Source organism: Calypte anna, chromosome 9 (genome assembly GCF_003957555.1).
Source record: "Calypte anna isolate BGI_N300 chromosome 9, bCalAnn1_v1.p, whole genome shotgun sequence".
In the NCBI taxonomy this organism is placed as follows: domain Eukaryota; kingdom Metazoa; phylum Chordata; class Aves; order Apodiformes; family Trochilidae; genus Calypte; species Calypte anna.
In genome coordinates this window covers 1,732,152-1,755,252 of record NC_044255.1, presented here as the reverse complement: position 1 = coordinate 1,755,252, position 23,101 = coordinate 1,732,152, and the positions used below count along the sequence as shown (strand labels likewise).

Genomic DNA, 23,101 nt, shown 5'->3' with positions numbered 1-23,101 from the left:
TCAGTGAGCAGGGGTTGCAGCCGCAGTCCGGGGGGTTGTCTGCCCTCTGCCCGCTCCCCACTCGAGGTCGGGCTTCCCGGGGCGGTGCACGGGGGTGGAAGGGGCCCGGGACGGGCTGCACCGGGGCGGCCGCTTCCCCGTCCCCGCCTGCTAGGGCTGTGCCCGGGCCCCGCAGCCGTGGGCAGCGCCGGAGGCAGGAGGGGGCGCGGCCCTGCCCCACAAACCGGGGCAGCGGGTGCCTGCAGCAGAGCGGCGGGGCTGGAGCCGAGGCTGGAGCCGGGGTAGGAACCGGCGGGTCCTGCCTTCCCGCGCTGCTCTCCCGCCATCAGCATGAAGGTCGAGTTTGCCCCTATCAACGTCCCCCTCCAGAGGAGGATCCAGACAGTCGCCGTGCTACAGTGGATCTTCTCCTTCCTCCTGCTGGGTAACAGCCATCCTCTTTCCTGCCCTTGCCCCAGGGACGTAAAAAGGGAAAGAATATTTTTTGTCCTTAACCGGTGTCACCCGTGGGCACGGGTCGGTGTCAGCCTGCGGTGATTCCATGCGGGAGGAGAGGCGGCCAGTGGCTCCCAGTGGCTCCTAGCAGCCCCGGGAAGGCAAGAGCATCACGCTTCAGAACTTGGGCCGCCTCCTCCCTGAAATCTCTGGATGGCTTTTTCTCCTTTTGGGGGGCTCTTTGTTTCTACGGTTTCTTTTTCGAATGTGATCTTAAAAGAAAAAAACCCCAAAACTAGTGACTGCATCTTCTCATTGAGATGCCCGCTGGGTTTCTGCCAACTAACAGCTTTTTATTGAACGTGAGCATAAAGGCTGGTACATGACTAACACTGTTTTCATTACCGATTTTATCACTGTAGTTCTGTGAAATTCTCATTTGACTAGGTGATGACAATTAATAAGGAATGACAATGAAATGGCTTAAATGCAACCAGTCCAATAAATTCATGAAAAATCTCTCACTTGCTTTAAGAAAGTGTTCCTAACAATTTTAGTTGGCAAGTTTCTTCTGCTTATTGTTCCTCTATAGTGAATTTTCCTAATACCTTAATAGACTCCTATCACTAAACATCTATGCAGAGCAGCAAATCTCATGGTTAGTCATCTTGAACTTGATGATATGAGTCAATTGATAAGGTAAGCTAAGCCCTAAATCCCTGGCACCAGATCCCATGGGTTGTGTAAACAGTCAAGTGGTTATTGATTAGTCTATATGGAATTAAACTGTTGTGAGGCATGGAGCAACTGCCTGAATTACTGGAAATGGTGGAATGTTTTGTGGTCACCTATACTTTAGGACTTAATGAAGGGGGGAAGGAAGGAATACACGCGCAATCTTCTTTGTATATCTTGCAAATGTGGTGTCATTCAGATGGTGGTCTGATGTCTTCCAGACAATTGGTTTTAGCTTGCTAGCACACACATAAAAGATTGGAGGACGTAGGGGAAGCATGGATGGTATGAAGCACCTCCACAGATTTATCCTTAGCACTTGGCTGTTTTGTGTTACCTCTAAGCTGTATGTGGTGGGACTATAAGCAAATGACGTTTGTGGCTACATTGTAAGTAGCCCGTGCTTTTAATTTTCTGTTGCTAAATTAGATTGTGGCATGTCTCATTATTCCAGTCGAATGATAATGTAGCTGAAGTTCAGTGGAAGGAAACGAAGTTTTATCCTAACCTGGCTGGTAATACCATTGCTGCAGGAAATCTCAGCCTTCTGTGTTTCCAGGGAGAGATCCCACTTCAGAAAATCCCCTCTGGTTTCAGTTCTGTGGGAGAAGTAGGTAGTGGCTGTTTTCTGCAGCTGATGCTGCCTGAAAATAAATTAAGCAAAGCCAATCAGGAGGTGGTCTCACAGCTGATTGTGTTGCAATCAATGAGCACATATGATCATGAAAAAAATCTATTTGAAGACTGCTCATATTTTGGTAGATAAGTTGATTTTAATACTAACAGTAATCTGCTTGTACTTTCACGGGGATCTTTTTCTTAAGACTTTTCCAAGATGACTTTGTAATTTTGTACATGTACCCTTTTAGTCATAGGACAGTTGGAATGATCTGGCCAAAAAGTTTCACTTGGCTCCAAGAAAAAAATCAGGTGGCCGAATCCTGAATGATTTAAAGTGAAAAATGTTTTCTTTTTTTCCTCTTTTTTTTTTTTTTTTTTTTTTTTTTTTTTTTTTTTTTTTTTTCCTTTTCTGAGCAAAGTATGGAAACACTGTTTTGAAGCTCTAGAATACAGAAATGATGCTTTCAAGTCATGCAGGGGATGCCCTGGCACAACAGAAATACTGTGTGGATTCATCACAATATAGGTTGGAGGTATGGATGGTTTTTGGGTTTGGTATAGGGCTGGAGTTAGTTAATACCAGGAAGATCTGTAGGCTCAGTCTCTCTTATGTAAAAATACCTGCATCCACGTGATATCTAAAGATCATCTTGCAGATACAGGGATTCTGTTTAGATTCTGTTTAGAGCCCCTGAATAAACGTGGCACTGGCTTAGTTCCTGAAGCTGGTGAGGTGCTATAGCTTAATAAAAAGGATCAATAGGACTAACAAATACCACAAGATAACTCTAAAGATGGGTGCCCCAAAAAACAAAAGGTGACTGAGGTAATGATTAAATCCTTCAAAGCTGGGCAGTGACATGTGAAAACATGATTTGTGCACAGGGTGAGTTGTAAGGGGACTGTAAGTCTATTAGACCCCAATTAAGAATCCATAATGTGACTTATATAGAAGACTCTGAAAATCAAATACTGGTTTTGTCTTTGTGTCTAAGACACTAGAACAGCTGAATTAATGTAAAAAGCACATTGTGTTGGTCATTGCCCCTTGCTCTGCAGGTTTACTTTGCTGTAATGCTGCTTGGCTTTCCAAGACAGTGGAATTATGATTGTAAATCCCCTCTTCTCATTTGTGTGACTAAAGGCTACTCACAAGTTGGCCTGGAATACATGTATATGCAATAGCTCTGTTGAAGATTGAATCCCATCACCACTTGCAGAAAGAGTGTCTCAGTCAACAAATAGTGAACCAACTGCTGCAGTGGCTCAGGAAACAGGAAATTTTACCCAGTTTGCTGGTTTGGGCTGGGTCTGCACTACAGATACATTGCTTTCCCTATAGAGCATAGGCAGAGCAAACATGGCTCAAAAAAGCTGTTCAGATGGGCAACAAATTACCTGCAAAAACATATTTAAATTCTGAGTTTAAGTTCCTGTGCTTCCTTGCTCAGTACTGCAAGCTGCCAAAGCTTACCCTCCAGCAGAAAAGAGAAGTTTGTGTAGCAGTGGTCCTTCTGTTATCCACAGGTGTGACAGCAGAAGCAAAAATAAGTTCTGAAATACTGGTATGTCTATCTAAGAGTGAATTAGATGAGAGCAATGCCCATCTAACAGTTTACCACCAAGTGGCAGCTGGAGCTGCCATATATTTTTATCTAACATGTTAGAAGGGCAGCAGTCTAAAACAGGTCAAGTTCAATTAAAAATTGTGTTTTAAATGGGCTTCCCTGTTTTAAAAGGAGAGTGTTATCAGCCTGGAGTATAAAAAAAACCTGAAGCTATGAAAACTGAAAAAACAGGAGACACTAAAACGATGCTGGGATATCGATCAGAAATTCAAAATGGCTTCAGGCTGAAACATTTTCAAGTCATTAGTTTTTTACTGCTGAAACAGTGAATATATGAAGTTTTGTGATTGGACAGTAGCTGCTTTGGGAAAAGCTGAAACAGACAATGTAGTTTTCTTCCTGCAATTACTGTCATTAGAAGTTTATTGGTTTGAGCAGGGGCTCACACTCCCAGGGCAGCTCTGGGATGAAGTATTTTCTTGGCACCTAAAAGAGCATGCTTTGATACTAGACCTCTAAAGGCAAAAAAACACCCAAACAAAATATCCAAGACAACCCAACCAATTCCAGACCAAAACCAAAATGCAATCCCCCCCAAAAAACAACACCACAAACTAGAGTTGATCTCTAGATTGTAATTTAGAGTGGATTAATTCAAGGTAATTAAATGTGGCTTTTGAGTAACTGGTACCATTATGAGCTTTTAAAGTGAAACTTAGGGCTTAAAGGAGTTCTGGAGGGGCCAGGTGTTTTACAAAGGTGCTTTTCCAAAACTGCCGAGTTCTGAGGAAGGTGTAAGTCAATATTAAGGCTTCTACAGCAGTGTGCTTTTGCTTTGAACTACTGGGAGTACCAGGAAAACTCCATATTGTTCTGGGCCCCTCAGTTTAGGAAGGATATCGAGGTCCTGGAGCGGGTCCAAAGGAGGGCAGCTAGGCTGGTGAAGGGACTCGAGCACAGACCCTATGAGGAGAGGCTGAGGGAGCTGGGGCTGTTCAGCCTGGAGAAGAGGAGGCTCAGGGGAGACCTCATCACTCTCTACAACTCTGGTCAGGTTCCAGGCTCATTCAGCACCCACTTCTGGCCCTCCTGAGAAGCTGTGTGTTTGGATCTGCTTGTGCTCTGCCTGTGCCACTATCCAGCCCAACCTCAGGCAGAAAGTCAGCTGGAGAACTGAAATCTCCAAGTGCTGCTGGACTGAGTGAGGGTGAGAGCAGAGAGGTTACAGCACTCCCGTTTTTGTGCTGTAATACAAATGTACTACAGTACTACCACGTACACAGTACAGAGGCACAAAATAAATCATTGCTGTCAATGAAAACAATGGACGTCTTATGTGTTCAGCCTAAGATCTTTGTTCTTAATCTTGAGCTTATTTTTCTTAAGAAGTTTGACTGGATTAATTTTGCTGCAGTTACCAGTCAGTCTGATCACCTCGTGTTTAGGAACCAGTGCAGTTTTTCTATTTCACAGGACTTCTCTTTGCCCTTGGTCTGTGGGTGTGCTGCTGGGCTGAGATATTTGCCTCAGTGCTGCCCATCAGGGATTGAGAATCAGTTTGTGTCAGGAGGTGAGCAGTACCCAGGCATGAGGTAGATCAAAGGGTTCCTAAAGGCAAAACAGTTTAAACAAAGAAAAAACAGTGAGATCTGCTTTAAGAGCTGCTTTGCAGGTGCTTTAGCCTTTTCTTTCTCTCGAATGTAGACAAATCAAATGATGGCATTTTGGAGAAAATAAAACTAGAAGGTTAGTCAGTGAGCTTCTCCTCTGCTAGTTTCTGTGCTTTTGATGTGAAAAGGAACAGTGGAATTTGAGGTTGTATAAAATCAAATGCAGAACCAGGTAACTGAGAGGAGTGATGGTGTCTTGGTCCAGACAATGAGAGACAGCTTAATTCTATGACAAAGATGCCAGAACTTGGTTTTGTGTCCAGGAGGTGGTAGGGGAAAATGGTACAGCTTCTGTAGCTCTCTTTCTAGGCTGGGGACCTAGGAAGTGACTGTGGTGCATGAACCCCTGTATTTATTTGCAAAATACTTAATAGTACAGAATCAGTACATAAGAAGAGGTCTACTTTAATATGCATGAAGCCACAAAATAATATTCTAAATACCTTGGTATTTAGAGTGCATCCTCTTCTCTGGTGATTAAACTCCTGTGCGTGTAGCATGTAGGATGAAGCACTTTGTTAATTGAATTTGGCTGGAAGCACTTCTCATTTGTGGATCTGGCTTCCCCAAAAGAACAGAAGTGATGAAACATTTGCCACCCAGTAAGGTATTTCTGCTGGAATAATAAGTAACTGGAGTGTTGAGAAAGCAGGCATCAGTGTAATGTACTAAAGTAAAAAATTACCTTTTCCCTAAGCATATAATGATGCTTTGTTATCTGGTGCTGATTTAATCCCGTTGTAGCTGGCTAACCAAAATGGTCCAATTCTTCCTCAAAGTCTCCTTGATGCCTACGAAAACTCAGCAAAGCTCTGTGGCCTTTCCTAGCGAGTTGCCTGCTACTTGTTTGTGTTCTCCTGTGCCTGGAGCTTGCTGCTGACCCATGGGCAGGAACTGATGTGTGATCACAGGGTACTTACTTGCTTGACTGACTAGTTGTAGGAATGCTACCTACATCCCAGGGAGGGAACACCTTGTCTCTGTACTCTTGTTTGGATGGCTCAAGAATAAGAGGAGACAAATGGCTGTGCCGAGTCAGGCCCGAGGCCTTCACTTGGCAACCTGCATGTGACAGTGGAGAGAATAAAATATTTCTCCTGAGGAGAAATAAAAGAAACAGGAAATTATGTGGATTAAATTTGGCCTCCAGTTTCAGGATTTGGTGATGGGTGACTAGGGGATTTACTGTATCCACACCACCCTACCTACAAAGCAGTCGTGCCTAATACTCAGTGTCTCTGGTTTATCAGTATTTGCCAGTGGAAGGTCTGCTTACTTGGGAACTGCAACCAAATTCTGGAGTAAACAAGCTTTTAAACCACCCCCAAAATGTTGTCATCTGAGACTTTGTATTTGCCAAATAGTAGTATTTTGTACTTTGTATTTGTATAGTAGTGTTGAATACAGGTCCCTTGGTAGGAATGCTCCAATATCCTTGTGACTGTGGCTCCAGTTGTGACCAACAACCTGAGGAAGGACCCCCACTATAGGAGGCTGATACTTATTCAGCAAATGCTGATTTTCTTACCTCCTCAGTCCCGGAGGTTGCTACCAAATTCCTGTGAACTTTTAATCGTTCTGTAGGGCAGTTACTTTAAATTAATTCCCAGTTTGTTATTTGCTGGGGAATCCATATATGCATGGTGTAAAAACAGGCAGCAAGTTCCTGTGCTTCAAGTGGAAATTTGTATATTGACAGAATTCCACAGACTAGTGGGCTCTAAATGGGATAGCACTGATGTTATGACTCTATATTTTTAAAAAGAGACTTAGTGTAACTGCTCTGGAGCTACAGAGGTATGACCTTGTCTTGGCAGGATGCCTCCTCTTAGGTGCTGCCTGCTGTCTCAGGTCTTTCTTTAGTGGGGTTGTTGGAGTCCCTTGCTGTGTGGGTTATTTAATTTAAATTTCTATCCCTTTCTGTATCAGTTACAAATAATTTTGAAAGCATTTCCAGAAACTAAGGCTGCTTCTTAATTTTTTTTTTCTTTCCCTCTAATGAAAGAATCTACTAAGCAGGGAATTTGGTTTTTTAATGCCCAAAGTGATGTGGTTGTTGAAGAACAGGTCATTTTTTATTCTTTTTCCCCTGTGGCTGTAGGTGTCAGAAATGAGCTCTTCACCTTGCTTTGTGTGTTTGGTATACACACCTATTCCTAAAGGCCAGAGAACTATATCTCTGTGTATTCACCTTTGTGCCAGTGGGATAAAGATGTCCCTGATTATTGCATCCTCCCAAGGATGAGCTTCACATGGTTTGTGACCACTCTGAGAGCAATGGGAGGTTTTTCCTCTAGTGGAAAATCTCAAGGGTTTTTGACTCCTTAGTAACTGCAAGTGTATTCAGAGCTTCCAATTGCCAGGATCACCTGTATTTCCCACCCAATGTGCTGGCTTCCTACTTCCCATCCCTGTGGTATTGAACTGTTTTATGACTTTGGTACCCTCAGCAACAAACTTGGAGCCTGTTTAATGAGTGAAACATCTGATATTCAGACATCATTGGGCTTGGTGGCTGCCAGTGCTGCTAATACCATATGTGGTATTTTTCATCTATTTCTTGCATCAGATGAGTATCCATATGTTGGAACTGGAGCAAAAGGAACAGGTTAATGTTGGCTGGAAAACCAGGTGTTCAGAGTCCCATGGCAGTGGTTTGTCTTTTTATTTCCTTTTTCCTCCACTCTTCTAATACATCATAAAGATATTTTCAAATCTTTAATTCAAGTTCAAGCAAAACATTATGCTTAGGGTGTACACCTTGCATGACATGCAAGGTGACAATGATACAGTAAAGTGATGAATTTCCAAGCTATTCACCTTTTGCCTGGATTTTGTTTATGAAATTAGGTGAAGTGGTTGCCATTTATTTACTCACTGTCTTCTCTGTAGGAGAAAACACAGGGTTTGTGTTTATAGACTCAGTGGTTTTGAGTCATCAGTGTTTAACTCATCTTGCAGGCTGTTAATGCACTGGAATAATAAGGAGGTATGGTAAAAGGAATTTACTTGGTCTCATTGTGGCTCAGTAATAAACAGGCTTTGCCCTACAAAATTCTGAGCTCCCCTTTAGGAAGTGCTGGCAGCATCCTCATCTCCCCTTACCTTACATGTATGCAGGAACATGTTCTAGCTAAAGCAAAGAGCTAGTTGATTTTGTGTATATTTGTCTATGTAATATTAAATACTGCTTCATGGCACTTCTCACTGCTGATTTAATTAGCTCTCAGAGCAGGGCTGCTTTGATCCAAAGCAACTTTCAGCTCTTGGGCTGAGAAACTGGTAGTAAAAGGTCATGTGGTTCTTTACTGAGCCATATATCCTTCTGAAAGGAAATACACATCCATACCTTTTTTTTTTCATTACAACTTGAAATAAATTATGGCAATTAAAAAAAAGTCTCATACTTAATCAATCAGACTGTGAACCTTGGAATCATGTGTAGATCAGAATTCCCATAAATTTCTATGTTTTCAGGACCTCCTCATTTAATTACTCTTCCTCAAAGGGTGCTATTTTCAAGTGTTGCTGGTGTGGGATTCCCAGTGAGTTCTCCCTCCCTGGAGCAGTGGAATTGAGCATCATTTTTCACCTGTTTTACTTGTCCTGCATTAGTGATGTTCCCTAGAGCTTGTAGCAGCTTTTGGGAGTTTTCCACATTGACTGTGGAGGTCTTTGGGTCCCAGATAACTGTGTGGAGCCCTTTCTGAGGTGCTTCTCTGGGCAAGACCAGGGCTGTAGATGAGCTGTTGTACTGATGGTACTGAAGGATGGAATATCCTTCAAAACAGTAGATTTGACCCTGCTTCTGGTTTTGTTGATGGTTGTTCCCTTCTCTCCTCCCTTCCTTGGAGAAAATGCAATTCTCTATTTTTCTGCTTGTTCCCTGCCATAAAATGAGAATATTCATCCATTTTCCCCCTACTCAGTCTAAGTAGCAGCTTTGCTTGCTCTGTCTGCTTCTGGGTTCTGCAGTGGTTCTCAGCTACCACATGACAATAAATCCATTTCTACTTTGAAGGCACAGTCAAACCAGGCACAAGGGCAAGTTGACAGAAGTTAAGAAAAATAAGTATTCAGAATGGAGGGAACACAAGAATGCCCATAGTTCAGCTCTGAATTTCAGCAGCTTGAAACCTGCTTGGTGCAGGGAATCTGCTGTGAGTTTTCAACGCCTGAATAATCTCCCTCTTGAATGAATCTGATCTTAATTATGATGAGTGGTTTTGTCACTGTTGATCCATCTGCTTATTTCAAAGTTTTCAGGTCTGGTAATATTTACAGTGTGTTAGCCAAATTGTTGCCTGATGTACTTTGGTTTTTCTTTTTTTTTCTTTTTTTTTTTTTTTTTTTTTCCCTACTCTTCTCTATTTACTTCTGTTCTTAGCTCAGTCTGTTTAACTGGTGCAGTTCCTTTTAACAGAAAACAGGTTATTGCCCCCGTGAACAGCAGTCAGTTGTGGGACATGCACAGTACTGCTGCTGCTTTGGAAAATATCATATAAAATGATTTGCCAGAATGCAAAATTCAGCAAGTCCTTCAAAGGTGATATTTCCATAGGGAGTTTCCCTGGGTAGTTATTTCAGGGATGAGCCCCAAAGTAACACATCCTGTTAAATCAAACAACATTTTCTGGCTTTTTGAGTTGTGTGTGATGCAGTTCCTATGTAACATTATTGTGGTAGGATTATAGAATTCTTATTAACCTGTGTCTGAAAGCACGAGCTCTTAAAACTGCTGTTATATTCCCACAGCTATGGTGCACTCCTGCTTATAGTGACATGTTCAGAGGCTGAAATAGAACCTCTTAGTATTTTGGTCTTGAGCACCCTTAATCAGGAGTTAGAACTACCATCTTTATTTTATAGGTAAAGAAATTAAGAAACAGAAGGGAAAAAAGATTGCCTGACATTGCTCCATTTAGAAATGAGATTTTGCTGTGGCTTCCTTTCCCATCTTTATTTTCCTAGTTCTTTTCCTGTCTTCTTGCTCACTGGAGCATCACATCTGTGTCAGCTCTTCATGTCTCCTTTTACTCTGCCTTAGGTAAATCAGATGTTGTCTCCTAAACATTATTGCTCATCCTCCTCTTGGGGAGAAGGCAAGTGTGTTGACTCTTCCCTTAGATCTTTGTTTTGTTAAGTAAACCAGCATTAGCTTAGGTTTGTTTGTCAGGTTGTGAAGTCAAGTAAGAAATACAGATTGAGGTGATACAAACAGCTTTCTGGCACTTCACCCTTGGTGTAACAACATCCACATAATGTAGAATAAGCTTCAGTTTATATGCATTCTGAGTAGCACCCATAATAAAACATCAGGCTTGAAAATTCCAGATCTTCAAAGGTGACAGGTGGGATTAATGCTTGCTATGCTTTCCTTTTTTTGTCTCTTGTAGCAGAGTTCTGCTGTGGGTTCTTCGTGATCCTGATCCTGGGCAACTTCTGGTTCCTTGCTGTGCTGTACCTGCTGTGGCTCTACCTGGACTGGGAAACACCCTGCAGAGGGGGCAGACGGTCCCAGTGGGTCAGAAGCTGGACTGTCTGGAAGTACTTTAGGGATTACTTTCCTATTCACGTGAGTCAAATGTTTCTAACACAACTGAGCTTGAATAGCCAGGAGCTTGGACAAAGATCCAGGACTCATCTTTGGTAAAATTCTAATACTTCTTCCACGGTGAACTTAACTTCTAAAAACATGAGAAGTCAGATCTAGAGACAAACAGGGGCAGGGGCTGATATCCTATGTGGGCTGAGGTAATTCTAGTTAAACTTGGCTCAGCAGTAAAATTGGACAGTAGTTTAAAGTGCTCTGAGGTAAATTAATTGTCATCAGTTCCGTGTCTTGTCAATGGGCAATCTCCATGCTTGTTTTTGAGAATCATTTTGACGTAAGAATTATAATGTCATACACTGTCTCTATCTTTCAGCTTGTAAAAACTTCAGAACTGAGTCCAAATCACAACTACTTGCTCGGTTTTCACCCTCATGGTGTCCTGGTAGCTGGAGCTTTTGGAAACTTCTGCACTGGTCCAAGTTTCCAAAATTTATTTCCTGGCCTTACTCCATATCTTCACATCATGCCCATCTGGTTTGGCTGTCCCTTCTTCAGAGAATACATCATGAGTGCTGGTGGGTAAACACAGAACCTCTCAGCTGTTGCTCTGTATTACAGCTTCTGCCTCAAATGGAGGGTGTATTCCTCTACCTATGAATAAGTAATTTTAGTTTAGGAGGATCAATGTTGGTGTTAAGTTAAACCTCTGTTTTATAATGAACTCTTGCTGCAAAACAATTTGAAAGGTTTGAATATTTTTATTATACTATATGCCTGAGCTTTTTTTCTTTCTGAGAAAAAAAAAAGAATGCTGTTTTTCCTTGAGCTATAGGACAGCTGTACTGAGTACCAGTTATTTACAAGAAGGACATAGGAAGGTTTATAAGACTTTTTTAGTCATTGCACACATTCTTGTAAAACAAATTAAGGATAATCTCTTACCTGAAAGGCTTAAAGTCTTATTCATTACAAATATCTTTCTACTTGGAAGTTAGTTACCTACTGAGGTCCTGGGTAATTTGTGTAATTTTGATGGTGAGGTAAACTCACCAAGACAGAAACTTTTTAACTCAGCAGCACATGTCATAAGGAGGTGATATTCATGACTGGAACTGCAGTAATAAAAGATAACAAAAGTGATAGACTTTTGGAGAAGAGAAGAATCTCTCTGATGAAGTCAGGACTAGTGTCCTCCTACAAGAACATAGCATTTATTCATGAATAATAATCCATTAATTAAATTAATAATTATAACTAAATTAATAATTCATAATTAAATAATTCATAATTAAATTCAGTAAACTGGAGAATTTAAGTACAGTCTAGAGCAGGTTTGGCATACAGAGATTTAGCTCTTGCTTCTGACTGCAGTGTGGATGATATGATTTCAGATGAGCTACTCTGATCCATTCTACTCCATTCACAGACAGATGTCTAGGGTGTTGCTCAGATTAGTACCAGAACTGCATACCCATTTACAGTTCAATATGCCAGAGAATGCTCTTCCCCTTCCAACCCAGCCAATTCTATGATTCTATGTTATTTCTGAGGGGATTTTTTTTCAGCCAGGCAAAGTTAAGGGATTGCCAGTGGTGGCAGATGATAGCTTAAACATTGCCTAGCCTGGATGTAAGCTTTAGATGATAGGAGCAAATATTTACCTGCTGGATGAAAAATAACTTGAGGCAAAAGCATGCTGAAGAACCATCAGCCTTGTAGCTCATTTTTCACACAGGTTTGTAGCTGATAAATCAGAGGGGACCTTCCATATAACACGGTTTATCAGTCACTTCATAAAACACTTGTAAATCTTTCTCTCTACCCAGAGAGCAAATGCATGCTGGTGGGTGAATGAGCATCACACAAACTATCTGTGAGTTCCAGGGCATCTGTATTTTTCAGAGTAACAGTGACTGTGGAGGCATATTTTGGCAAATGGAAGAAGTGTTTCACTGAGGCCTGAACTTGTTCCAGGAGCAAGCTATTTCTCTTGGTGGCCAAATCTCAAAGCTACAACACAATCATCTTGCTATAATCCATGTTGTAATGTCCCTAATAGGAGAAAAAAAGAAAGTGGGTAAAGGGGGATGAAGTGTTTTCTTGGCACCTAAAAGAGCATGCTTTGATACTAGACCTCTAAAGGCAAAAAAACACCCAAACAAAATATCCAAGACAACCCAACCAATTCCAGACCAAAACCAAAATGCAATCCCCCCCAAAAAACAAGACCACAAACTAGAGTTGATCTCTAGATTGTAATTTAGAGTGGATTAATTCAAGGTAATTAAATGTGGCTTTTGGGTAACTGGTACCATTATGAGCTTTTAAAGTGAAACTTAGGGCTTAAAGGAGTTCTGGAGGGGCCAGGTGTTTTACAAAGGTGCTTTTCCAAAACTGCCAAGTTCAGAGGAAGGTCTAAGTCAATATTAAGGCTTCTACAGCAGTGTGCTTTTGATCTGAGCTACTGGGAGTACCAGGAAAACTCCATATTCTTCTGGGCCCCTCAGTTCAGGAAGGATATCGAGGTCCTGGAGCGGGTCCAAAGGAGGGCAACCAGGCTGGTGAAGGGACTCGAGCACAGACCCTATGAGGAGAGGCTGAGGGAGCTGGGGCTGTTCAGCCTGGAGAAGAGGAGGCTCAGGGGAGACCTCATCACTCTCTACAACTCCCTGAAAGGAGGTTGGAGCCAGGGGGGGTCGGTCTCTTTTCCCAGGCAACTCTCAGCAAGACAAGAGGGCAGGGTCTCAAGTTGTGCCAGGGGAGGTTTAGGTTGGAGATGAGAAAGAATTTCTTTCTGGAGAGGGTGATCAGGCATTGGAATGGGCTGCCCAGGGAAGTAGTGGATTCTCCGTGTCTGGAGATCTTTCCAAAGAGCCTGGATGTGGCACTGAGTGCCATGGGCTGGGAACTGCAGCAGTAGTGGATCAAGGGTTGGACTTGATGATCTCTGAGGTCCCTTCCAACCCAGCCAGTTCTATGATTCTATGATATATTCTGCTATTTTAGCCTAAATAGATTGATGAATGCCAAGTCTTGGTTCTCAGGGAATGAGCTGATGCAGTAATTAGGAGTAACTGGTACCAGTGGGCTTTTCCTGCTGCTTCTGCCACTGTCATGCCATTGCCATAGCTGGAGCTGCTGCTTTATAGCTATGAAGACAGAGACACTGTAGATTGCTGTTTGGGTTCACAAATCCTTTATTCATTCCATGAACCCCCCTGTGCCTGTGTTTATATGCTCCTCCTGTATGGCTTTAGCTGTTGCCTCCCAACAACATCTGCTGCTGTGCAGTTCTCCTGTTCTCAGGCACAGAACCTCTCTGAAGGAGAGTGAAGTTGGCAGAACAACACACTCTCTCTAGAAGATCTCCAAACTCCTGTGTTAGGCAAACAGCATTTAGTTGACCAGAGGGAAATCACAGGACTTACCTTAGATCAAATCTGTTGCAGAACAAGGGGCCTGAACCCAAATCTTTCAGCCCTATCCTCTGCTGTAATCGTTTTGAAGCACCGTGAAGATGTTAAAAACATTTCTTAAACTTTGCTGTATTTGTAAATGAAGATCCAGCAGTCACTCTTACAATGTTTGCTCCTGAAGGAATGGTTTCTGCATCCAAGGAGAGTGTTTCATACGTGCTGAATAATGAAGAAGGTGGCCACGCATCCATCATTGTGATCGGAGGAGCAGAGGAGTCTCTGAATGCACATCCTGGAAGTTTAACTTTGAACATCCTCAAGAAGAAAGGGTTTATTAAAATGGCCTTGACACACGGGTAGGTTTCCCATCTGGGCTGCTGTAGTGTAAGGATGCTTTGAATACAGGTTGATTCTTAAATATAGTTAACATTAGAATCATAGAATTGTTCAGGCTGGAAAAGACCTTCAAGATCGAAGGTCTGATTGTCTGGTTGACCTTTAACTGATCTATAGTGGCTCTTGACATTATCCATTCCATTCCCTGGCACTGAAGTGATACTGACAGGTCTGTAGTTACTGGGATCCTCTTTCTCCTGGGCTCCTCTAACTCAAGCCATGGTCAAAAAAGCCAGACACTTGCCTGTAGCACCAGGCTCAGAGCCATGTATTCACCTGCTGGCTCATCCTGATCAGTCCCTCATCATTCCCCACAACTGGAGGGATAAAGGAGAACACTACTTGTGCTCCTGATCCCTTAACAAGCTCACCCAAGGCCCTGAAGTCTCTCTTCATTCCCCCTAGACTGCTGGTGCTTACCACATCACTGCCTGCTTGAAGGATAAGTAATAAATAATAATCTGTGGGTTTAAGTAGGGTGGGGAGTCTACTCCGTATGGCCTTAATCCTGGCCCCAGGGAGGCAGCAGATTTCTCTAAGAAGTGGATCTTTTGTGCAGATAGGGCCTTCCATCCCCTTTAGGAGCAATCCACCTATGACAAGGGCACGTCTTTTTTTCTTATCTGCAGAGGTTTTGATGGGAGGCAGAGTCTGACTTGGACTCAGAGGCACCTCCAAGTTTGGTGAACTGTCCTCATCACCATTTGGCTCCCTTTGTAGAGCACTGGATCTCTTATTCAAAGTCACCTAGGAAGGTGGAAGAGATACCCCAGGGACACACAATGCCATTTATGCTGTGCAGGGACTTGCTGCTACTGCTCACTATTACATCTAGTGAGCACATAGCTCACATTATAGATAATAAACTCATATAATTAAAATTTTAAAGAGTTACTTGTTTAAGAATGTGCACATGTGTGGCACAGGAGCCAGTCTGTCCACCTAGATCCAATCAAGGAGTGTTGAAAACTCCCTTTGACTTTCATAATTTATAAGCAGTGGGTGTTATTAGCATATCTAGGTGTTATATTTCAGTTGTTTTTTGCCCTAGCAAAGAGTAAGAATTATGAAACAATATTAGTAAACCTTGGCTTTTATTTCTGAGTGGACCAGTCATTCTGTTTTCTGTTTTGTAAACTAAAGTTACAGGATTTTCTTATCAAACAAACAACAACCAAACAAGCAATCAAGAACCAAACCAAAACAAAAAAGAAAGCTAGGACCCATTTTATTAAAAACACTGAAAATTGTGGTCTAGGGAGATTTGTTTTCTCTGTTTTTCTAAAGACTTTCTTTTGAAGATTGCTATTTGCCAAAGTAAGTCTCTGGGAATTTTTGATGAAAATCCTAAGAAAAAATTGCTTTTTTGTTTGTTTTGTTTGGGTTTTTTTCCCCTATCAAACAGAGGTGGCATCAATACCTTTTGAGAGATTCACAGAGTAACTGTGTAAGTATGGGAATTTGTGACTTGTTCCTGCTAAGCTTTCTGGACAAATCCTTGCACTATATATTAATATGCAAAGCAATGTGAAAAAGAATAGTTTGAGAAATCTCTAAGTCTTTTAAATATTAATTGCAGAAAAGGTGGTCTCTGAGAAGAAGAGCTCTCTGTTCTCACAAAGGGTGCTAAGGTCTATTTTTTTCTACCTTTTTTTCTATTTTTTTTTTAATTCTTTTATTCCAAGAGGGTTTCTTATATCACTAGGAGTCTCAGAACAGACCAGCTATCTCAAAAAGTAACTTTTTAGTCTAATTTTACCCAGAAACACCTGTGTATTTAAATTAGGACTTTATTGCCCACCTGAGACTTTAATCCAGTGGGGTCCGAAACACTTTGGTCCTAAACACTTTCTGAAGCTTGGTGGCTTGGTTTTTTTTTTTTTTGAGCATGTCTACAATAAACATCTGGTCTGTCAGATCACAAAGGTTGGTGTTTATCTCTGAACTGATTTGGATTGAGAAACTAGATACACCTGTGCCTCTTATGGCATTGATTTCAAAAGTATACCCAACACACGAGGTCACCAGGACACTTACAAAACACAGGAATGGCCCCTTTCCTGGTGAAGTCCTTTGTTTCAAACAACAGCCCTCCTCTTTAAGAATGAGACTTAGTTTTCTAGAGGTGACAGGGAGTTAGCACCTGACTTCAAACCTAACCTCACACAGAGTCACCTGAACCTCCAGGCTAGAAGTCATTCTGTGCCTGAGCAGCAGCATGAGGCACAGGGGTCAGGACTTGTAGGATGCTCTGATTTCATCCATTGCAGCTCTGATCAGCAGTCCTAACCTCTTCTCCAGACATCCAGCAGTGGTTTCTGCTTTTAACATTTCGTTTCCAGCAATTAAAAAAAAAAAGGTGAAACAAGCTTCCAGCTCACACAGAACTGAAAGGGTGGAGGAGGCTTCCAGGAGGCAGATGAGAAGAGCCACCTGCCATGAGCACCTGCACGTGCTTCTGGTGCTTTTATTCTGCAGCATCAAACGCCAAGAAAGGAAGGGGTAATGCAGAGACCAGGGTCACTGAGGAGACCTGGCCTCTCTCACCCTGCCTCCTATACTGCCAGCTAAAATAAGCTGTGGTGGCTCAGCTAGGAACTTGGCAAATGTACTCTGAGTATGTCAGCAACAGTCCTCTGCACTTCTGGAAAAGACATTTTGGGCCAAGGTAGTACAGACATCTGATAAGAAGTGAAGAAATAGTAAAGCAAATGATGATGTGAAGCAAGTGATGAATCAGCTAACTTATCTTTAGTGTCACAATCCTAAGTTACTTATTCCTCTGTTCCAACCTCCTACAGAGCATCTTGCAAAAGCCTGTACCAGATTAAAACAAATCCCACAGTCTCGGGGTGTTCTTGCACCACAAGCTGTTTCTGTTTGTCTTAGTGTTGTAGTAAAAAGTGGAATATTTACACAGCCACAGCACATAGGAGGCTTTCCAATATTTCTTTAGGGTGACTGGGTGATCCCATCTCTCTGAGAAAGAACCTTTGAACAGACAGCAGTCAGAATAGTGTGGGAGTGCTGTCCCCCTCTGGGAGTCCTCAGGCTTGAGAAGCTGTAGGAGCAGTTGTTTTTCTTCCATCTGGGTGGGTGTTCATTGCCCACAGTACTTTCCAGCCAGCCCTGTCCTTAGTGCACCCTCCTCGGGCATTTAGAGCTCCACAGGAATTCATCCCAGCCATGTTATAGCAAACATGCTATTTTGCAGCAAGGTGTTTTAAAAAGAGAGTTTGGGCTGGGTGGAACTAAGATATAGAAGCTAAGACTTACATAAAGCAAATAAAACACCTCTGTATCCTTCAGAGACTTCTTACAATTACCTCTTTTTTCTTTATAATGTGTAGAAAACCATTTAACGAAGCTAAGTATAAATCAAACAGCATCCTATAGTCAAGGATTTAAATATTCCCAGGTTGGTTTGTTGGTTGTTTTTTGGGGTTTTTTTGCCTGTGAGAAACAATTGAACTGATTCCATCAGCCCAAGTAGTTTCTCCAGGAGCCAGTCAGTGCCTTTCCTCCCCCCAGAATTAATGAACTCAATGAGAATTCATTAGGCTAAGCAAAGCCAAATTGAGTTAGTGTCATTTCTGTGGGTAAGATTTGACCTCTGATAATCAAGAATTAAGGCTACTGTGTTTGACAAAGTCTGGAGGAAGCAGGGTTTTGCTGGGAAGTGAACAGCAGAGGAATTTGGCTTTACACTCCTGTCTGTAAGGATGTCTGGTTTTTCTCATGGTTTTTGTGCTGCTATCAAGTGTGTGCTTTGCTCTGGTCAAAAGGCAGAGGAAAGCCAAGATTTGATTTTGGTACCATCCAACTGGGAGCATTATAAGGTTAGCAATGAGGCTTCTTTGCTTGCCAAAGGAGAAAATAGAGTGGAACAAAGGTGGACTTGTTGATATAGTTATGGTTAAGATCATAATCATAATTATGATACATGCAATTATTGATTTTTATGATTATGAACAGTCATTACAAAGTTGTGATGGGTAGCAACCAGCTAAATACTATCTAAAAAAGCTGTATGTCACACTCACTTTTTTTTTTTTTTCTTAAACCCCAAAATTCCAAAGGAGCTGTGGGTCAGAATAATTGAATGCCTGTTGCTGATGAAGTCTAGAGCTGCCAAATCCATTCTGTGCTGGTTATTGTGAAACCATCTCCATGCTGCTGATGTGAACTGCAGTGCAAGTGGAGCCTGAGATGGGATTCTCAGTGTGTTCATTGTTTTACAGGGCTCATCTGGTCCCAGTGTTTTCCTTTGGTGAAAATGAAATATTCAAGCAAGTTGCAAACCCCAGAGGTTCCTGGCTCAGAAATGTACAGGAGAGGCTGCAAAAGATAATGGGCTTTGCTTTACCACTATTCCATGCCAGAGGAGTATTTCAATACAGTTTTGGCTTAATACCTTACAGGCAACCCATTCATACTGTTGGTAAGTTCCCTGTGTCTTTTCTAATGCTTTAGCAGATGTTTAAAAGTGCATAAGTGTGCCACTAATATCTGTGTAAATTTAGAAATCCACCCTAACAGAAATAACTCTAGTTGCAGTGTGTCTAGGGTGAGGTTTAACATGATAAATATTTTCTTTTTTTCTTTTTTTTTAAGAGGAAATTCTTTTCTCCCTTTCCCCTTAATAATGTCCTAAGCCAAATCTTATTTTTCATTCATAGTTATTCACAGGCTTCTATCCTAAGCACATGTCAAGGAAGCCCAAGGGGTTGTCCAGTCTCTACCAGAGGGCTGCCAGCTGTTGCTGCAGTTTATTCTGGATGCTGCAGTTTATTTGTAAGATGCTCAGCACCTTCACTTCTTACCCTTGCATAGGAACAGGAGCTGAGTGTTACAGCTGATCCATGGCCACTGCAGCAGTGTCCAGGGCAAGGCTACTGGAAGGAGCTGGTGCTTACTGGGACAGAGGAGAGATGGAGGAGGGCAGGAGTGGGTGCCTGGGGTTAGCTCTGCTGCTTAGGTAGCACTGCAGCTCCCTAGGGTTGTTTCCTTCCCTTCTGTTTTTGATTTGGGTTTTTTTTTTGCTTGGTTGGTTGGCTTTTTCCCCTTGGAAAGATCCATTGATGTTGTGTTGATAGCATGCACGCCATGTGCACAGGAAGTTTGGAAGAGAGTTTTTCCCCCAAAACCTTCATCCCCACTCTTCTGCTGTCACTGGAGTGTAGGAGTGAATGTCTTCTGCTTTTTAATGGCTTTAAGAGGTGCTATTGACAACCACAGCTTTAAAAAGTTGTGCTGGGCATCAAGAGAAGGGAATAGCTAGCTGGCTGTTTTGCATCAAATTCTTTTAGGTTTTGAACTAAGTGAACTAATGAAGCCTGTTTCTACAGAAAAGTAGTTTGAGCTTTTATGGTATTCCACAAAGGACATTTAAGAAGGCCTTGCCTTTAAAGATTTTATTTTATTAGGAATTAAATAAAAGTGTTTAAGACAAAACTCTAGGTCTTTTTATGTTAAATTTCATGCAGCTCTTTATCTTAGCAGTGTATCTAGTTCAAGGTTTTAGTCACAGAATTAGCCGGGTTGGAAGGGATCTCAGAGATCATCTAGTCCAACCCTAAAGATTTCCTTTTTAAAGCCCACGTTGTGCACAGGGAGACTAAAAATGTCACTTATTTTAAAGGCAATAAGTTTTCAAACCATTGGAATGAGAGCAGTGTCTTTCCTGCAGTTTTTCCTTGAGCTGATGAAGCTGCTCTGTTCTGAAGCTTAAAATGTCTTTCACTTTAATGCAAATCTTCATCACTGTAATATTGACTGCAGAGACAGAGGTGGTCCAGGACAGAGATGGTCCATAGCTATGAAGCACAAGGGCACCTCAAATCAGCAAGGTCAGAGTTTTGCAACAGATTTTGTTGTATGGTCTCAAAAAATCTCTTGCCTTTAGTGTCTCTGTTTCCCCATATTTGAAAGCTCTCACCATATCCCTGCATTCTTGGGGGGAGACATGACTTGGTATGGCTCAATATGGCTTTGAAATGTATTTTTTTTTTTAAATGCCTGTGTTTTGAGCTTGACAAACTAAGTGCTTCTGTTTTCCCTGAAAATTATTACTGCTTTTCAAAAATAGGATCAATTCTAAAATATCAAATTAAGGAGGCTGCTTAAAGTTGCACAGAACTTCATGAGATGAGTATAGATTCCAATTCCACAAGAAATCTCTTGTGGAATGAAGAGACTGCTGCAGAAGGGATTGGGGGTTGTTTAATGTGTTTCCAGCCATGTTTCTGGAAATCCTATATCGGATGTATATTGATTTCACACACACACCTCCCCTCCCCCCAAAGTTATTGCTCAATTCAGGGCTGGATTCCCACCCCCAGTGATTAAAATCCTGAATTTCAGCACTGTGTAGGGCCTGAGAGCTGTTGGCAGCTGAAGGTGCAGCAGGAAAATGCAGAATCAGCCCCTCTGTGGTTCTGGCCAGACTTCCCTTCCCTTCCCTTTAGTCAACACCATCCAATCTGAAGTGACAACGTGTGTTGAAAGGGATTTTTTTAGGTGTCTTTGCAAAAGCTGCTCCTGGGGAACATTTCAGCTGGAGGCTTCTCTGTGGGCAATGGAGGGTTCAGAGACACCTGAGAAGATCTGGGTGTTTTATGTGCTACCACTCCCTAGGCTGGGGTAGGCAACAACATTTCTGGTGCAACGAATCTGAATAAATCAGGAGATGCCTCTGACTCCTTCAGTCCTGTTCGTGTGTGCTCGTTTCTTACACGTCCCTCACACTGGAGATCCCTTCAGTATTGGTATCACAATTGAAGACTGTGAGAAGGTACATTTGTAAAATGCTATTTTGAAGTTGTGGAGCACTACCCCACTGGCAAGATGCTACATAACCCCTGGAATTGTAGGTTGAAGTGTAAACTGCTCCTTCAAGTTAGAGCTTAACCCCTTCCTCACTTGCTCTTTTGCTGCCAAACTGGGATTATGGTGTGTGTGTGTGGGGGGTGTAAATTGATTTTATATGAACTTGAGGGAAAGGAAGTGGACAACCAGATCCAGGGCTCAAATTGGTGAAGAGCAGGAACAGGCCCCAGGGCAGGAAAACTGTGATGTGATTCTGGCATCTCCCTGGTGGAGCTCTGAGAGGAGGGAGAGCAGCTCTGCTCCAAGAGGGACTTTGCTGAAGCTAACACTGTTGCTGTGTTTGATTTCCAGTGGGAAGCCCCATCCCTGTAAAACGGAACTTAAACCCCACCACTGAAGAGATCGAACAGCTACATGCATTGTACCTACAGAAACTAAGAAAATTATTTGAAGAACACAAAAGAAATTACGGGATCCCTGAGCATAAGTCACTCATCTTTGAGTAGCAAATTGTAATTCTTAGATCCAAATCTCATGGAAAAAAAAAAAACTGAATGCTGAAAGAAGTCTTTCTTGCAATCTGTATTTTGCAATCTGTAATTATCCTTATGTAAGGAAGAATTTTAAGAAGGGATGATTAGATGATTTATTGATTTTTATCTTACTCTTGGACGGGGAAAAAAAATCCTTAGGGTGTGAACCTCGAAGCCAGTGCTGTTTTGGATTGTTCTTTTAGGTTCATCAGTACCAGAGACGCTAGTGAGAGACTCAACAGAGATGTTCTTAGCACCATGGTACCTAACCATAGCTTCAGCAGAGGAAATTGCTCCATCATGAGATCACAAGCAGGAAAAGTAAAAACCTGAAAAGTTTGTGATTAGAAGCTGAGACTTTCTGGCATGTATCAAACATGACATCAGGTTTATCAAACTATCAGAATATCAAAATCTACTGCTGCTCTTCCATAAAAATGAAGGTTTATGTTTTCGGCTACTACTAGAAGCTATTTACATGTGAATTCAAGAATGAATAGGAGCTTTCTGCCCCAAATAGGATATTGGCAAAAGTGGTTTGTTCAAGTTACGGAGCAGAGCAGACCCCCCCCTGTCTGGAGGAAGAACAGCACCTCGGGCTTTCTGTGTGCATGTAGATGCTGGGTGGGGGAAGCACTGAATGATGTGGCTTTTTCTGGACAAGCTGTGCTTTGGATTGTCAGTCTGGAAGATGGAACAGCTTTGTTTGGTAGTTCCAGCTTCAGAAGGATAGGCAGGCACAAGGGGAGAAGCTTGCTGAGGAAGCAAGTTGAGGGGATCACCTGAATTTTACATCCTGTGCAAATTAAAACTTCTTATATGCTGAACACTTCCACAGAAGGAAGAGCCCAGTTTATTCAGCCTAGTTCTGGTACTTCACTGAGGAGAGCATACTTGATATGTGCCTTTTTCTTTTCTGGTGACAGATGTGGGGAAGAATATGGGAAGTTGTGGTGCAGTGTGGCACGGCTGTGCCTGCCAAGGCAGTGTCAGCATAGCTCTAGGTTGGGTGGCAGCAGGTTAAGAAGATGCCTGCAGCGCTACAGGCTGGGGACAGAGTGGCTGGAGAGCAGCCAGGCAGAAAGGGACCTGGGAGTCTGCATCGACAAGAAACTGAACATGAGCCAGCAGTGTGCCCAGGTGGCCAAGAAGGCCAATGGCATCCTGGCCTGTATCAAAAACAGCGTCACCAGCAGGTCCAGGGAAGTGATTCTACCCTTTACTCAGCACTGGTTAGGCCACACCTCGAGTACTGTGTCCAGTTCTGGGCCTCTCAGTTTAAGAAGGATGTAGAGGTCCTGGAACAGGTCCAAAGGAGGGCAACCAGGCTGGTGAAGGGACTCGA

The 23,101-nt window shown here is 42.4% G+C and overlaps 1 protein-coding gene across 1 annotated transcript; it reads left to right on the top strand.

Moving 5' to 3' along the window:
* The first annotated feature begins 214 nt into the window (after nucleotides 1-214).
* Nucleotides 215-21,918, top strand: MOGAT1 (monoacylglycerol O-acyltransferase 1). The gene is made up of 6 exons (XM_008491687.2): nucleotides 215-424; nucleotides 10,426-10,604; nucleotides 10,957-11,158; nucleotides 14,181-14,355; nucleotides 18,637-18,836; nucleotides 21,575-21,918. The coding sequence occupies exons 1-6, from the start codon at nucleotides 331-333 to the stop codon at nucleotides 21,727-21,729; spliced, it is 1,005 nt and encodes a 334-aa protein (XP_008489909.1). The 5' UTR covers nucleotides 215-330; the 3' UTR covers nucleotides 21,730-21,918.
* The last annotated feature ends 1,183 nt before the right edge of the window (nucleotides 21,919-23,101 follow it).

Excerpts from the sequence above, each read along its gene's own strand:
- MOGAT1 (XM_008491687.2), top strand. The coding sequence starts at position 331 with ATGAAGGTCGAGTTTGCCCCTATCAACGTCCCCCTCCAGAGGAGGATC. Across the intron at positions 425-10,425 it reads CTTCTCCTTCCTCCTGCTGG|CAGAGTTCTGCTGTGGGTTC; the intron begins GTAACAGCCATC and ends TGTCTCTTGTAG. Across the intron at positions 11,159-14,180 it reads AGAATACATCATGAGTGCTG|GAATGGTTTCTGCATCCAAG; the intron begins GTGGGTAAACAC and ends TTGCTCCTGAAG.